Source organism: Nannospalax galili, unplaced genomic scaffold, assembly GCF_000622305.1.
Source record: "Nannospalax galili isolate Female #2095 unplaced genomic scaffold, S.galili_v1.0 scaffold1463, whole genome shotgun sequence".
NCBI lineage: Eukaryota > Metazoa > Chordata > Mammalia > Rodentia > Spalacidae > Nannospalax > Nannospalax galili.
Window position 1 is genome coordinate 964,253 of NW_008349596.1, and position 17,420 is coordinate 981,672.

General features: G+C 43.8%; 1 protein-coding gene across 1 annotated transcript in view; it reads right to left on the reverse strand.

The window, feature by feature from the left end:
* Window positions 1-17,420, reverse strand: part of B3galnt2 (beta-1,3-N-acetylgalactosaminyltransferase 2) — a 52,740-nt gene that overhangs the window by 6,301 nt on the left and 29,019 nt on the right. Inside the window, exons 7-10 of the mRNA XM_017801645.2 lie at window positions 13,169-13,264; window positions 5,233-5,343; window positions 2,147-2,225; window positions 1,211-1,394 (exon numbers count right to left, since the gene is read on the reverse strand). Coding sequence (XP_017657134.2) covers window positions 1,211-1,394; window positions 2,147-2,225; window positions 5,233-5,343; window positions 13,169-13,264 — 470 coding nt within the window. The remainder of the gene's footprint in view (window positions 1-1,210; window positions 1,395-2,146; window positions 2,226-5,232; window positions 5,344-13,168; window positions 13,265-17,420) is intronic.

Consider the following 17,420-nt stretch of genomic DNA (forward strand, 5'->3'; position numbering starts at 1 on the left):
CATGCCAGTGCAGGCTGACCTTGAACTCCTAGACTACAGGAAGTCTCTTACCTTGCCCTCCTGAGTAGCTGGGACAAAAGGCATGTGCTGCTGCATCAGTACAAGCTTTTTTTTTTTTTCTGTCTTTTTGAGACAGGGTCTTCCTGTAGCCCCTGCTGTCCTGGAATTCACTATGTAGACCAGGCTGGCCTTGAACTCAGAGATCTGCCTGCCTCTGCCTCCCGAGTGCTGGGATTAAAGGTGTGCGCCACCAGCCTGGCCCTTAATATTTTATTATTTTATGTGTATAAGTGTATTGCCTGCATGTATGTGAGTGTACCCATGTCATGCAATGCCTTGGAGGTCAGAAGAGGTCTTCGGATTCCCCTGGAATTGGAGTTAAGGACAGCTTGTAGCCGCCATGTGAGTGCTGGGAATCGAACCCGGGTCCTCTGCTAGAGCAGTCAGTGCTCTTAACTGCTGAGCCCCCAGTACAAGCTTTTAAAAACTGATGGAGAGACAGCTGGGCGTGGTGGCACACGCCTGTAATCCCAGCACTGGGGAGGCAGAGGCAGGGGCAGCTCTGTGAGTTCAAGGCCAGCCTGGTCTACAAAATGAGTTCCAAGACAGCCGGCTGGGCCTATAGGGAGACCCTGTGTCAAAAAGACAAAAAAAAAAAAAAAATTGATGGAGAGAGAATGGAAATAAGAGGCTGGATGTAGTCAGATCAGTGACATGGATGTGTGGTCTAGTGGAGTCAGATCAGTGACGTAGATGTGTGGCCTAGTGAAGTCAGATCGGTGACGTAGATGTATGGTCTAGTGGAGTCAGATCAGTGGTGTGGATATGGCCTATCAAAATCACATCAATGACATGGTGTGGCTGTAATTAGGGAACAGGTGGACAAGTAGGATAAAATGGAAAAGGGACTATTTCTAAACTCACTGATTTCATCTACTGCTTGGCTGAGATACCCAAGGCATGTAGGACTGACTCCAAAGGAATTAATTTTTCTTTGGTTTGGTTTTGACCAGTTAATGCCATTTCCACAGAGGATTTGTTCATCCAAGCAAGAAAACACCAGCATCTTCAGACATCTTCAAAAGGAGCCAGGATGCACCAAGTGTTCAGGAGTCTTAGGAGTTTTGAAACCTCTGGCTGATGTTGACAAATTGCTCCTACATCTAAAGAGCAGAAAAAATCCTGGCTGCTCAACATTTTCACAACGTACCATCTATAGAAGTTCAGTAATTTTGCAGGAACATTTCGGTATGTGTCCACAACATCCACAAAGATAATGTCATTGTAGATGCTACTCTCCTCCTGGAGTAAGGCGTCTTCCCTGTGCAGAGCCTTTAGGTGATCCGTTAGTCTCTGGGGCCGAGAATGAAGGCTGAGCAACAGTGCATCACCTTCTGAAAAGGAAAAGCTGACAGCTGGAGGAAACGCTGTTGCAATCTTGGGATTCAGAATGCAATCAATAAAGCACACACATTCACTAGACTCTTGAGGCTGGGAGTGTGACACTCAGTGAGGACTACTTGCAGATGGAGCTCTAGAGACATTTTGCATGGGTACCACAATATTCACTGAAACACTGTTATGCTGGGAAAAAAAACAACAACAACAAAAAAATGGAGCTAAATGTAATTAGACCCACTGAAAGGAAAACAGTCCAACTATGATGGTCCACATAAAACAACAGAGCAAGTTAAAAATTAAGTTTTTTTTTTTTTGTCTTGTTTTGGAGACAGGATCTTGGCCATATAGTCCAGGATAGCTCTGAATTTGTGATCTTCCTACTGCAGCCTCCTGAGTGTTGACACCATATGTACGCATCACTATACCCAGTTCAATAAAGCAATCTTTATTTTTATTTTATGTGTATGAGTGCTTTGCCTGCATGTATGTAAAGGTACCATGTGCATGCAATGCCTGTAAAGTCCAGAAGAGGGCAATGGATTCCTCCCTCCTGGAATTGGAATTACTTTTAGCCACCATGTAGGTGCTGGGAACCCAGATTCTCTGGAAGAGATGCCAGTGTTCTTAACTGCTGAGCCATCTCTCAAGCCCCAATAAAGCAATTTTAAAAACAAGGTGACCTCTCCTGTCGAATTATAAAGCAAGGTTAGCTATGATCAGTATGCATTTCCATCAGCCTGCTTACCCTGAACAGTGTAGATAAAGCCACCTGCAACTCCCTCCACACCTTCCATGAATTCGTGAGGCAGCGCCCCCTCGCCAGCCTGAAAGGAACGAGAAGCGCTTAAGGATTTAAATCATGAACAGAAAAAATTGCTAAAAATGTAAAACTGGTTTAACAAAAGTCCAAGATGACTGCACTACAGCAATTATCTAAGGTGTCAATGCAATGAAAATTTAAAGCATCAGGATGTTGTTTGTAAGATCAGGTGAATCTGGCCTTCAGGGTTCAGAGCACCAACTCACAGACTCATGTTCTTGTACTTGCAATCATGACAGTACAAAACCAACTATTTTTTCTTTTTAATCTATTTGAGACAGGGTCTTCCTGTAGCCCCAGCTGGCCTAGAACTCACTATGTAGACCAGGCTGGCCTTGAACTCACAGAGATATGCCTGTCTCTGCCTCCTGAGTGCTGGGACTAAAGGCTAAATGTGTGCACCACCATGCCCAGCTTAAACCAACTATTTTATATTCAGCCCCACCACTTCAAAAAATAATCACCACCATATTTGGGATTTCTTTGACTGAAAATTCTTATGAATTTGACAAGATCTTGACCTGAAAATGAAGGGACTATACAGGGAAAAGCTCCTCTAAATCAACAGTCTGTTCCCAAAAGATTCAGATGGAGACTTATTTCCTACTGATGTTGAAGGTACCGAGGACTTACTGTCACCATCAACAACAGTTCTTCTGCCTCTTAGGATGAGAAGCTCTTTCATCAGTTACCTCTTCACCTCACAAGTTACCCCATGCACTGAACTGTTCCCATCTATATGTGCACCACCCTAACTGTCTTCCAAAGCTGTCCCTTAGCTGCTGGAGCTAGAACAAACTGTCAACAGCGACTAGTCAGCATTTTCATGGTATTTGTGTGGACTCCTCTAGTTAAAAAGGATACTGTGCCAGCCTGGTCTACATAGTGAGTTCCAGGACAGATCGTATCAGCAGAGAATTACTACTCTACACAGCACTGTTTTAAGGCCACTAGAGAGCATTCTGAGGTCATTGTGGGCAATATTATTTAATATCAAATATGATTTGTAACTGACTATTGAGGGAATTAAAACCAAATGCTATGGATTTTTGTTGTTTTATAACTGTGGTATACTCTTCTTAAAAATATTTTATTAGCCAGGCATGGTGGTGCACACCTTTAGTCCCAGCACTTGGGAGGCAGAGGCAGGCGAATCTCTGTGAGTACAAGGCCAGCTGGAGCTACAGGGAGACCCTATCTCAAAAAGACCAAAAAAGAAAAAAATAATTAAAAAAAATTATTTTTATTTTCTGCCTATGAGAGTATTGCCTGCATGTAAGTGCACCTCTGTCATATAATGCCTGAGGAGGTCAGAAGAGGGCATATGAACAGTTTTTAGCTGCCATGTAGGTGCTTAGATTTGAACCCAGGTCCTCTGCAAGAGGAGCCAATGCTCTTTCCCACTGAGCCATCTCTCCAGCCCCCAGGTATGCTCTAAAAACTGCAGTATGTTGTGTTTGTTTTGGCTTGTTTAAAACTGACTATACTCTGGTACTCCTTGTATTCTAGGCTGCTGTGACAAAACACTCTGACCAAAAGCAACTTCAGGGAGGCCAGGGGACTCACTCACAACTGAAGAGGTACAGCAGAAACCACGGTGGGATGCTGCTTGCTGGCCTGCTCAGACCCACACTCAGCTAGCTTATATAGTCCAGCACAGTCTGCCTGGGAGTGGTGCTGCCCACAGTGGGCTGGGCCTTCCTACGTCCATCAGCAAACAAGACAATTCCCCACAAACATGCCCACAAGCCAATCGGATCTGGGAAATACAATAAGATGCCCTTCTCAGTGACTCTGGGCTGTGTCAAACTGACAGTTAATGACTCCTTGTTTATTGCCTTCTTTCTCAAAGATCACAGCCTAGCTTTAAAATGTTCTGACATCACATGCTGGCAGGAGCAGATGTGGTGAGAACACCATCTGCTCAGGGAGTTTCTTTAAACAGGCTGCTATGTGCCTCCCTTTCTCCTTTGGTTAGCTGAATATTTAAGCTTCTCTGACTCTACAACTATTTTACTCCCAAAGCAGATCATTTGTTTTTGAACTTAGTCCTCAACTCAGAAGGAAACTTAATTCCTTTAGTAAAATAAACTCAAAAATTAAAGACTTTTGGCATACCCTAGTTATAAACGCCCTTGTCTTGAAAATAAGGCTTTGTGAGGGCTGAAGAGATGGCTCAGTGGTTAAGAACAATGACTGTTCTTGCAGAAGACCCAGGTTCGAATTCCAGTACCCACATGGCAGCTAACAACTGTCTTTAACTCCAGTTCCAGGGGATCCTACAGCCTCTTCTGTCCTCTGTGGGCATTGCACAACACGGGTGCACTTACCTACATGCAGGCAATACATGCATACACATATAAAATAAAAATAATGCAATATTAAAAAAAAAGAAAATAAGGTTTTGTGTGTCCATTTATTTAACATCTTTTTTTAAAATTAAATTTTTATTACATTTATTTGTAGGTATGTGCATGGCTGTTCTGCAAGTTCCACTGTGTACCTACAACAGGTTGACTGCACCTGCCTTTCAGTGGGTGTGCAATAAATGCTTTCTGAATAAGCAGTACATCACTAAATGTATGAGTTTAAGCTGGGTCTGGTGGCACATGCCTTTAACCTCAGCACTTGGGAGGCAGAGGCGGGAGGATCTCTGTGAGCTCAAGGCCAGCCTGGTCTACACAGTAAGTTCCAGGACAGCTGGGGCTAAAGGGAGACCCTTTCTCAAAAAGACCAAAAAGAACCCCAAACAAACAAACCAAGCAAGCAAGCAGGCTGGGCAGCACAGGCCAGGGGAGCAAGCCACTGAGCAGCGTTCCTCCACGGTCTCTGCTTCAGCTTCTGCCTCCAGGTTCCTGCTGGAGTTCCTGCCCTGGCTTCCCTCCATGAAGTACTAAACTCTAAGCTGAAATACCCCCACCCCTCAAGTTGGCTTTGGCCATGTTGTTTATCACAGGAACAGAAAACAAACTAGAACATTAACCAATCTAAGCAAACAAAGGATGGCTTACTGTGGTGACTCTGAGAACTCCCCCTCCGTCATTCACTGTCACTCTGTGGAGATTTCTAGACACGAGGCCATGGAGGTCTTGGCTTTCCCACACAATTGTACCTTCAAAGCTCTTTTGTGGAAAAGATGAATAGTGGGTCAGTGTTTAGGTAAAACTTTAAAAAAAATGTCATTTTCCCCCTTAAAAACACATCCACTAAAATTTTTAAGCCACAACCCTATCTATAATCATCAACATTCTGGAGGACATCCTTGTTTCTTCTGGGCGCATCTAAAAAGTCACACAGAGCTCACAGTTACTTTTTGTTTTTTTTGTGACAGGGTCTCTCTGTAACCCTACCTGCCCTGGAACTCAATGTATAGATTAGGCTGGCCTTAATCTCACAGATACTTGCCTGCTTCTACCTCTTGAGAGCTGGATTAAGGCATGCACCACCACACCTGACCTCACAGTTGACTCTGCAGATGCTGTCCCTGCTGTATCAGAAGTAGTTCCTGATGCACCGCAGCTGCTAGAGCCATTACTTCTCGTGTGTAGAACACACCATCAAGTGAACACTTGATTTACTCAACTGGTTTCCTACCGTCAAGAAACTTGGTTGAGGGGAAAAAAAAAAAAAAAGCCTTAAGCACAGAAGGAACCCTACGGGGATGGAAGAAAGCCCTACCAGAAGCACTGCTGGTTGTTAAATGAAAATTCCCAGTACAACAGGTGGGTTGCCTCGCTAGGAACTGTTGGCCAGAGGGGCCCTAGAGGTCCCCAAAACAATAAAGGCCATTGTCAATAATGTTGGTTGTACACTGGAAGTGGATGGCTATTGCTTAAGACATCACATGATGTGATGAGAGGGAGAAATCAGGCTTGGACTAAGCTGGAAACTCCCTGCCACTGGATGGGTGGTGTTTGTGGTGCCAGAAGGTGACATGCAGATGGCTGGGGAGAACTGTCCCCTATAATTCTGCTCAATGATGGACCCCAAGTGCTACACTATCAACATGCCAAACAGGATGTTCCAGCTGGTGCAACAGTGATGCCTCTAGTGTATGTACAACCAGCAAATTTTCGATTGGATATAGTGCCCACTCCTAGGGGTGGAACACACATTTGGTACTGTAGACCAGGCCAACCTCCTGTGGCAGGGGAGGATATAGGCCCAAGAGGGGAAACCACTGCAATTATTTTGTTAGATGGTTGTGATGCACCTGCTAAAATACCATCCAAGCATTTGTGTTTATGCCCAGAGGTTATTATAGTAGCCACTGTTTAATGTTCTTGCTTCTTGCTGTTTGTGTTTTTATAGTAGATGGAATCACACTGAAATGGGCCAAGAGCCCATGGAAAACATGATTCAGAGACCCAAAAGTTCACAATGGGAGGAAGATCATTCCACACCTATCACCCCCTCCAAGGCTCAGGGACTTTTGCAGAAGTAGTTGGCAGAGAGAATGTACAGGGTGGAGTGTTACCTGAAGTGTCCTCCAACCACCATGCTGGCAAGCTATGGTCGCACCTCCTTCCCACACTCATCAAGGAGTTGAGGGGGAGTCAGTTATCCCTCCCACCCAATCAGTCGACCTTAGCTGCATGTGGGGGAGGAGCTAAGGATATGTAAGCCAAGAACACCATGAGCCACCTCTCTTGCCATTTTGTGGGGCTGTTGGGATGTCACAGGATCTATATTTGAGTGTGGGCTTTCCAGCACAGCCATAAATGGGGAGGGGCATCCACTCTTCTGTAAATAAACCCCCACCCTATGCTGTATTAGCAAGTCTAATAAACTCGTTAGGATTCCCCCCGCCCCCCAAAAAAAACCAAGGGACAGAACTAATAGAAACTTTCATTATTCCATCAAAGTTGACCCCATGTTGGCAAATCCTTTGGTCTTTCATTTCTTGTTCCTAGTTTTCCCCACCTTAAACTTCATTGTATATATATTTTTATGTAATCTACTTCAAGTTATTTCTTGAAAAAATGTGTTAAAAAATGCCTCTCTTTGGAATAGTAAAAATGATCTAAAATTTTTTTTAAAAAAAGAAACTTGGTCAATACCAAACAGCTTCCATAATGTAGGAATGGTTTGGTGCAAAAGTCTGTTTTTTCCAAATAATTTATTTAAAATAAATTCCAAGAGGTTAAATTACTGGGAAGGTGTGTATGTATATTTGGGTACATACTGCCAAACTGTTTTTGAAAAGTAATTTTTAAAATAAAAAAAAATCTAGTATATTTTAAAAAATTTTGTGTTTGAGTGTACTGCCTGAATGTATGTAAGTGAACCTGTGTCATGCAGTGCCCACAGAGGTAAGAAGAGGGTGTTGGATCCCCTGGATCTGAAGTTACGGATGGTTGTTAGCTGCTATGTGGGGAAATGAACCCAGGTCCTCTGCAAGAGGTGCTCATAACTGCTGAGCCATCTCTCCAGCCCCTTAAAAACTTTTTTTATTTTGGTCTTTTTGAGACAGGGTCCCCCTGTAGCCCCAGCTAACCTGGAACTCACTATGTAGCCAGGCTGGCCTTTAACTCACAGAGCTCCACCTGCCTCTGCCTCCTGAGTTCTGGGATTAAAGGTGTGCACCACCACACCCAGCCAAAAGTAATTTTTACTGATTTATAAAGTCATTAGTGAAGTCTGAGAGTCCAAATACACTGTATTCTCTCTAGTATAAAATGGAGGAAAAAAGTTAAAAGGTTCACATTAATGTGGTAGAATTTTACATCTGACATATTTAAACATTTGAGTATCTAATGTTTTCCAAGCTGTGGGCTATATACTGAAGATTAGAGATAAAACAGAACCATTACCTTCAAAAAATCTTAGCATGCCACAATGGGCTCACTAATGAAGAAAAGTCACTTTTCAGGAGTCAGGTGCTCAGAAAGAACATTAAGTAACCACAAGAGCTAAGAAGTTCTGAAGGAGTTTGGGTCAGAAAAGTAGGAGGCTACAGCCCGGCACATTCAGAAACATGCTGAGGGTTTCATATAGCTACTGAAGCAGGGCTAGGAGAAGTACAAGGCTGGTTGGAAGCAGCTTTATACATGAGGACATGAAGCCTGGCCCTTGCTTAGCAATGGGTAGACTGAAGCTTAAGAGTGGCAAAGGCTGGCAGGGAGAGGTGATCAGGTTGCTGTGCAGTCCAGGGGAGGGAAAGTCTTTATCCAAGGCAGCATGTGGATGGCACAAAGGCTCCAAAGGGCGCTACTTGCACACTGAACTAATCTGTCTTCTGTAGAAGAGGAAGAGCTGCAAGAATGAACTGTAAGTAATGAATGAGATACCCTCATGCCGCTGGCCAGCATATGAAAGCTGAGCGGAATCTTGGCAGTGCAGCAATGTTTAGGGGAGAACAATTCCAGTATAAACATCCCTGAGACAGCCAGACAGGACGAAGCAGCACTAAAATCCTTACTTTCTGCTGCTGTGATCATGTTCGCTGCCCAGGTAATGGACCCCTCTGATTTATGGTTTTAGGGACCTTGACATACCAGGAGAAGGTTCCTAGACAGGGGTCAAGGTCACTCAAGTCACTCTAATGCACCAACATTATGAAGAATGAATAAAGTGACACTGGAAGAGGCACTTTCTGACCTTACACCGTATCATTATTGGGAATCTCAACACCTCTATATACACTGGTAGGTCACACCTGTAAGCTAGTAGACCGTGACCAGGTAAGGCTGTCCTGTCCTGTCCTGGGTTAATCATATGCCTATCTCCTGGCAACAACTCCTTGCCCTTGGTATGCTTTATTTACTTCTTTCTAAAAATTTAATGGTAATAAAATGCAGATTTTCTAACTTTTTTTTTTTTTTGGTCTTTTTGAGACAGGGTCCCCCTGTAGCCCCAGCTGTCCTGTAACTCACTATGTAGACCAGGCTGGCCTTGGACTCACAGAGATCCACCTGTCTCTGCCTCCTGAGTGCTGGGATTAAAGGCATGCACCACCACGCCCGGCTGTTTAACAAATATTTTAGAATAAAGAAAGGATAGGGCTTAGTGAGTGCTTGGGTATGAGAACTGAGGATAAATCCATTGGTTCTGGTTTTGGTAATTTGTAATTTAGGGAAAGGGAGCCACCAGACCGAAGACTGAAACCACAGGAGAGGAGAACAGGTGGGACAAAGATGACACTACTTGACTGTCCAGGGGACAGCCAGCGTGGAGCTCCTTGGGAAATCTGGCCGTGATGACAGATTATCAGCCTTGAGCATAATGGATGGACCGAGTAAAACAAAGCCAGTGACTAAGAATGAGGTCCTAGTGACTAGAAGGTAGCAAAACATAAGGAGATAATGAACACACTGAAAGTAAAAGGCATTTATAACGACCAAATGGAAAATCTCACTTTGAAGCTACCAATCTAGAAAAGGATGATCAAACAAGCATTCCCTGGTCTAGTCATGCAACGGATGCTTCATCTGGCTTGCTCTTTGCCAGCAGTTCGTTCCTGGCACCCAGCTTTTTGTGTGTAACTGGGCCATGATACAATGTCAACAATGTTCATCACCAGAGAAATCCACTGGCCCAAAGTCCTTGCCTTCCAGTGAAGCTGCACGGCACCCCAGGCAGCTTGCTGCACCAGGGCAGAAATGGGCTGTGTTCTCCCCTCTCCTGAGCCGGGTCACGGCTGGATAGTTCCATCTCTAGCCCCTTCTCAACACATTTCTGCTCTCCGACATCAGGTGTCATGAAATAAACTACTTATGGCAACTCTGCAAGGATTGTAAAACCACCGGGGGAAAATCCTGGTTATAGGCTGGATAAATGAGGTATCACGGGTTATCTTATACAACATACTACAAGCTATCACAACTCACCCCACATGTTCATTCTTCTGTGTAGTACTTTAAATTTCTCATCCACACCAACACAGCAGCTAAAAGATGTACCTTTTGTGGCCTGGAGAAATGACTCAAGACACTGAACTACCATAAAAAGTGTTCAGAATACCAACAGCAGTGCATTCAGTGATTTGCCTGAATGACAAGTCTGCTTTCTTTCTTTTTAATATTTATTATTTTTTATTTTATGTGTGTGTATTGCCTGCATGTAGGTAAGTGCACCTGTGTCGTGCAATGCCTGTGGAGGTCAGAACAGACTGTTGGATCCCCTGGAACTGGAGTTAGGACAGTTGTTAGCTGCCACGTGGGTGCTGGGATTCGAACCCTGGTCTTCTGCAAGAATAGTCAGTGCTCTTAACCACTGAGCCATCTCTCCAGCCCCGACAAATCTGCTTTCTATGGGATTTGGCTTTAGGTTTCAACTGTATCATTAAGAAAAATATGAAATTAGAGAAATAATTATTTTTAGAGAAACACACAGCAGTCTTTACTTAAAACTTGGGCCACTTGCTGAGATTTATGTTTCAGGGGCTGCACAATGAAAATGTTACATGTGCTGTCTTATGAGCTGAGCTGCACTGCTGACATGCTACTCTACTGACTGACACATGTGGAGGGGATGAGATGATGTACAAACCAGATACTTCTCCCAGAAGAGGCAGGACCAGGTCTATCTCTGTGAAATGGAGGCCAGCCTGGTCTATGTAGTAAGTTCCAGGCCAGCTGTGGCTACAGGGAGACCCTATCTCTCTCTCTCACATACATACACACACACAAGATACCAGAAAACAGACACTTTCATATAATGCTAGTGCATAATTCGATTGATAGAAATTGCTAAAATGCCCTCTAGGAAGGAATAGTGTATCTTAAAAATGTATACACTCGCTGGTCTAACAATTTAACCTAAGAAAATAACTCGTTATGTATATAAAACAGAGGTTCAATGAATTCACTTCAATATCCAGCTATGGGGTTTAAAGACAGTATTTCCATACTATGGAATTCTAGGCAACCATTAAACATAACAATGCATTTTAAAATTTAAATATGTTCATGATGTGCTGGGCATATGGTGCATGCCTTTAATCCCAGCACTTGGGAAGCAGAGGCAGGTAAGATGGGGTCAGCTTGACCTACGTAGTGAATTCCAGGCCGTCTGGGTCTACAAGGAGAGCCTGTCACAAAACAAACACAAAAATTAGGCAAAACTTCAATAAGAAAAAGAGGAGTCCCCTGTAAACAATAGCAGCAGCAGCAAACCACCAAGGCTGTTCTTGCTGTGTTAAAGATCACCAGCTACAAAGGGCTAGCAGTGTGACCCTGCTGACTCTGTGCACTGAAGTCAGTGCTAGACATTATTAACTCATTAGGATTTTGGTGGTCTTGTTACCTTCAGCTTAGTTATTTTTTCTATTTTTTTCTTGTGTTTTGCTTTCATTTAAGATTTTTTAAAATGGGGGCTGGAGAGATGGCTTGACAGTTAAGAGCAGTGGCTGCTCTTGCAGAGGATCTGGGTGTGATTCCCAGCACCCATATGGCAGCTAACAACCATCTGGAGTTATCCAGTTCCAGGGGAATCCAATGCCTTCTTCTGACTTCCATGGGCACTGCATGACAGGGGTACACTTACACACATGCAAACAATACACTTATATACATTAAAAATAAATTAATTAGCCAGGCGTGGTGGCACACGCCTTTAGTCCCAGAACTTGGGAGGCAGAGGCAGGAGGATCTCTGTGAGTTCGAGGCCAGCCTGGTCTACATAGTGAGTTCCAGGACAGCTGGGGCTACAGGGAGACCCTGTCTCAAAAAGACCAAAAAATAAATAAATAAATAAAAGGTTCATATATGGTAAATAAGGAGACTGGTGGGGTGTGGTGGCACACGTCTTTAGTCCCAGCACTTGGGAGGCAGAGGCAGGCAGATCTCTGTGAGTTCAAGGCCATCTTGGCCTACACAGTGAATTCCAGACCAACTGGAGCTATAGGGAGACTCTGTCTTAAAAAAAAATAAAGGAGCTTGCTTGGACACAAAATTAACATGTAGTTTTAACCAATTGTATTTAATGGAACACAGCGTATTATAAAGATATGTGGCTCTGTTGTTCCACAAACAGGAACAGCACCCCTGAGACTAGTGGTTAGTAGAGAAGGCTGGTCAATGGCCTAGCTTCCACTTTTTATCTCAGCTTTGATGTTCCATATACTCCAGCAAACCACACAGCTGTCCAGGCCCAGATTCCTACTGTAGTTCCAAAGCACAAAGCTCAGAAGCGGATTCTATGGACAGGCAGAGGGAAGGCACTGTTCACGTGTGTCTGTCACAGCCCTCGACCACTGTGGGGCTTAACCTCAGTGTGCTGAGGGCACATGGCGGCAAAGTGGTCTCTGGCATACAAGAACTTAAGACTGTCCTAGAGCAGCTCAGAGGTGACAGGCAGATTTTCAGACATCATTCACAACTGTCCACCTTTAAAGAAGTTTTATTTAACTTGAAAATGTGGTCAATTTCTGCCATTATCCTGTCTGCACTGGCTTACTTTCCATTCTTTTTCCTAACTTTTTATTTATTTGTATGTTATATGTATGGGTATTATGCCTGTACATATGTAAGTGCACCCGTGTTGTGCAGTGTCCATGTAAGCCAGAAGAGGGCATCGGATCCCCCGGAACTGGAGTTACAGATTGTTAGCTGCCATGTGGGTGCTGGGATTCAAACCTGGGTCCTCTGGGAAAGCAGCCAGTGCTCTTACCTGCTGAGCGTCTCTCCAGCCCTCTTATTCTTTCTGCCAAGGAAACTATTAGACTTATTCAGTCTTTCCAATCTATATCTAATACTACCTTTTGTCACTAAGATAGACAGTAGAACTCCAAGTAAACCATGGCAACATGCAGTGTTTTCCAAAAGTGTGGCTATGAACCCTAAGGGTTTATGAAGTTCTCTGTTGGTATAAATGCAGAGTTTAGTGCAGGCATTGTTGGTACCCACTTTTTCCACTCTGCAGAACTACTGTGGTACAGCAAGTACAAGGGCCTGCTCCTCATGGCCTGTGCCCACCTGATGAAGGAGCCTTCTCTGTATGTCATACCTCTGGTAAGATGAACTGCTCCACAGGCTTATACCATAGCTTGTTCACTTGTACACCACAACTCGGAGGACTAAAGCGAGCAATAAAAAGTGCCTCCTGCAAGGAGAGTCAGAAGAAATAGAAAAAACAAAGAGATAGTACTTCCTATTAGACACTGTTCATGGACCAAGTCTTCAAACATCTCACACCTTTGTCAGCAAAATCCACAAAGGCCCCCCACCATGCTCACTGTGGTTTCAGCAACTTTCAGGTTTTCTAATGCTGTTGCCATGGTCATTAAATTGTATTATCAGTTTTGCAGTGCTGGGGATTGAACCTAGGGCCCCTTGCATACTAGGCAAGCTCTCTACTACTGAGCTATATTCACAGCTCTCTTCTAAAATTTTATTTTGAGACAGTATCTTACTAAGTTGCCCAGGCAGGCCTTGAACTTTTGATCCTCTTGCCTCAGCCTTCCAAGTAGCTAGAATTACAGGGTCAAGACAGCAGGGCTGACTGAGATTATTAATAAGATAATCAAAGATGTTATTAAATACAGCATTAAAGTCTGTTAATGCCTGTCAAGAAAAAAAAAAAAAAATCAAACACAATCTACCTTGACATGAAAAGCATTAAAGGGAGTCAGAGATTTTGTCAAATTAAGCCAAATATTATAGTACACCCCCGATAAGAATAAACTGAAAGTTCACAGATCTCTATAGAGAACCAGTGTACTCAGAAACCCTTCAAGGAGAACTTTCAGATGAAAACACACACAAAACAGTGGGGAATGGAAGAGGACTGGTTCTAGGGTATGTTGTTTTCTTTGTATTCTCCTGTTCTTTTAGGCAAATATTAGATAACTGTTCTCCCATGAACCACACCCTCACCTTTTCATGAAGTCTTGAATGGTAGTAATATATAGACTACTGGGGCTGGAGAGATGGCTCAGTGCTTAGGAGCACTGACTGCTCTTGCAGAGGACCCGGGTTCGATTCCCATCACCCACATGGCGGCTAGGAACCATCCTTAACTCCAGTTCCAGGGAAATTCAAAGCCCTCTTCTGACCTCCGCGGCATTGCATGACACGGGTGCACTCACATACATGCATGCAATACACTCATACACATAAAATAAAAATAACAAAATACTTTAAAAAATATATAGACTACTACAGCTGAACACCTTGATAGACGTCTTACAACTGAAATCATTATGGCTGAAATCATTTGTTTCCTTTCTCTTTAGAAAAATTTTTTTATTGATTTTACATATATGAGTATTTTGCCTGATGTATGTAAGTGCACCCAGGTATGCAATGCCTGTGGAAAGCAGAAAAGGGTGTTGGATCTCCTGGAACTGGAGTTACAGATGGTTGTTAGCCTCCATATGGGTGCTGGGAACCAAACCCTGGTCCTCTGTAAGAGCAGCCAATGCTTTTAACCGCTGAGCCATCTCTCTCCCCCAACTTTTTTGGTCCCACTATGTAGCTGTTTCCTTTTTCTTAAATTTTTGTCTATTAACATGTTAACAAACTATACATTCTTGTGACGGAGTACAAATTGCAAAGCAGGCATTTAATCTTAAATTGATTTGTGCATTTATTAGTGGCGAGCACTTTATGCATTTCCAACATTAACATGCATATAAAATTGTATAAAGATATGTATAACACACACAAACAACAACAACAACAAAAGACAGTCTTAACTATGTAGCCCAGCCTGCCCTTAAACTTGTGCCTCCTGAGTGCTGGGAGTTTAGGTGTGTACTATCATTACTGGCTTTAAAAAAAAAAAAGATAATTCACGAAACATAAAGGAAGAAGTGGCCAAAAGAAAGTCAGAGTCAGGGGAAGGGGAAGACTGTGTAAAGTGCTGTCCTCTGGACATGACATGGCTGTCGCACACATGAACTCGAGCGGCTGTAGTTACCTACATAAGACTGATGGAAAATGCCTCTCAGATCCCCCTCCCTATCCTCTAAGAAAAAGGCTGCCTTCCACCTGACGCTGAAAATCCCCTTCATTGTTTAAACCCTTTCCTGGTTTCTGTTTACAATTTCAATGGGAATGGTCTGGGGCAGAAAAGAAAAAACATTCTGAGCTAGCCAATGACAGTATACTTGGTACATCTGTGTATGGTCTCTATGGAAATAACCTGGGGCAAAGAGAGAGGACGTTCTGCCCCAGGTGAGACAGCCAATAACTGTATAGGTAAAGTCTCTGGAAATTAGCCCTAGATTGTTCCTTTCTTGACTATTCTGTGTATAGTTTCTATGAAAACCCCGGCTTTGAGGTTTTTCTGCTTAAAAGCCCTGCCATTTCACTGTTTGGCATCACAGGGCAGCTCCCGAGACTGTCTGCATCCCCATCCGGTTGGCCTCAGTAAAGCGCTCCTTTTACTGAGACTCAGTGTCCGAGTGGTCAATGTAGGGAATTTTACGGACCCATAACATTTTGGGGGCTCGTCCGGGATTCCCTGAAAACCCTTGGTTCATTTTCCTATCTTTTCCAGATCTCTGTCTGGCGCCTGGAAAATTCAGTTCTGGTTCCTCCCGCAGTGAGTCTGTTTTGGTTTCTGTTCTGAGTGTCCGGACTTCTGGGGGCTCAAAGGAGAGAAACTGGTCGCAGTATTGCTCTCCGAGCCAGAGGACGCCCCAACCCTCCATCTGGTAGGTTGACTGTCTGTGCCCTCCGGGCATATGGCATTGACCCTAGTCACTCCTGCAGCGACCTTTGAACACGCAGCGATTCCCCCAATGTACCACGCTTTTGTTCTGTGTCGTCCTGGTCCTGTTTGTTTAGTTCTTATTGGTCTTTGTTTTGGATTAATCCTCTTTCTTTCCATCATGGGTCAGAATCCATCATCTGAAGAAACTCCCCTTGACCTAATTCTTTCTCATTTTTAAGGATTTTCAAAAAGCAGCTGCAATCTCTGGAGATACTGTTTATTTAGGAAAATTCCAGACCCTCTGTTCTCTTAAATGGGCGTCTTTTATGTAGGATGGCCCTCTACTGGTTCTTTTGAGATTAACAAGCTTTTTTCTCTTTCAGGCCGTGATTTTTGGAAGCCCAGGACATCCTGATCAGGTTCCCTATGTTATGGCTTACTTTTCCACACTCACATTCAGGACAGCCCTATAGACCTGAGACGACCCCTGCTGTCCTTCCCCTCCATGCTATGGCCCCACCAGATGCCTCTGGCCATAGTTTTCTTGTTTACACTCCCTTATCAACTAGTGACCTTTATAACTGAAAATTACAAATACCCCCCTTCTCTGAAAAATCACAGGTTTTAATTGGATTGTTGAAGACTATTTTCCTTACCCATTAACCCACATGGGATGATGTCCAACAGCTCCTCCTCATTCTCTTTACCACTGAGGAACATATACGGATCCTCTCAAGAGGCCCGGAAAAGGGTGCCGTCTGAGAACTGCTGATTCACTGAGGATCCAGCAGAGACTGAGGAGGCTTTTCCTCAATGCTGCCCCAGATGGGACCCCCAACACCCCTGAAGGTAGGGAGGCACTCAAACTCTATCGCCAGATTCTTATGGGGGGTCTCCAGGCTGCTGCCAAAAAGCCCACATATTTGTCAAAAGTCAGTCAGGTTTTGCAGGGACCGACAGAGGCTCCAGCACAGTTTCTAAAAAGGCTTATGAAAGCTTATAGAGCCTACACTCCTATTGACTCTGAGGCATCCGAGAACCAATGAGCCATAAATATAGACTTTGTGACTCAGTCAGCACCTAATATTTGCAAAAAGTTACAGAAGCTGGATGGTTTTAAAGGTAAGAGCCTCTCTAAATTGCTTAAAATAGCCCTACCAAATCCTACATTATACTGTCCTGGATTTAAAAGATGCCTTTTTCAGCATCCCCCTGGACAAGGGGAGTCAACTTATCTTTGCCTTTAAATGGCAAGATCCTGAAGAAGGGTTTAGTGGCCAACTGACATGGACAAGCCTTCCACAAGGATTTAAAAACTCTCCCACCATCTTTGATGAGGCCCTACATGAAGACCTCTGAGGGTTTCGAACTGCCCATCCCCAGGTTTCCCTTCTACAATATGTAGATGATTTGCTCCTCACTACCCCAGACCATTCCTCTTGCTCAGAGGCTACAATGGACTTGTTAAAGAAACTTCAATGCCTGGGATACAAGGTGTCAGCTAAAAAGGTACAGATCTGCCAAGAGAAGGTACAATATCTGGGGTTTCAATTAAAAGGGGGTATGCGCAGGCTCTCCTTTGCAAGGAAAATGGCTGTCC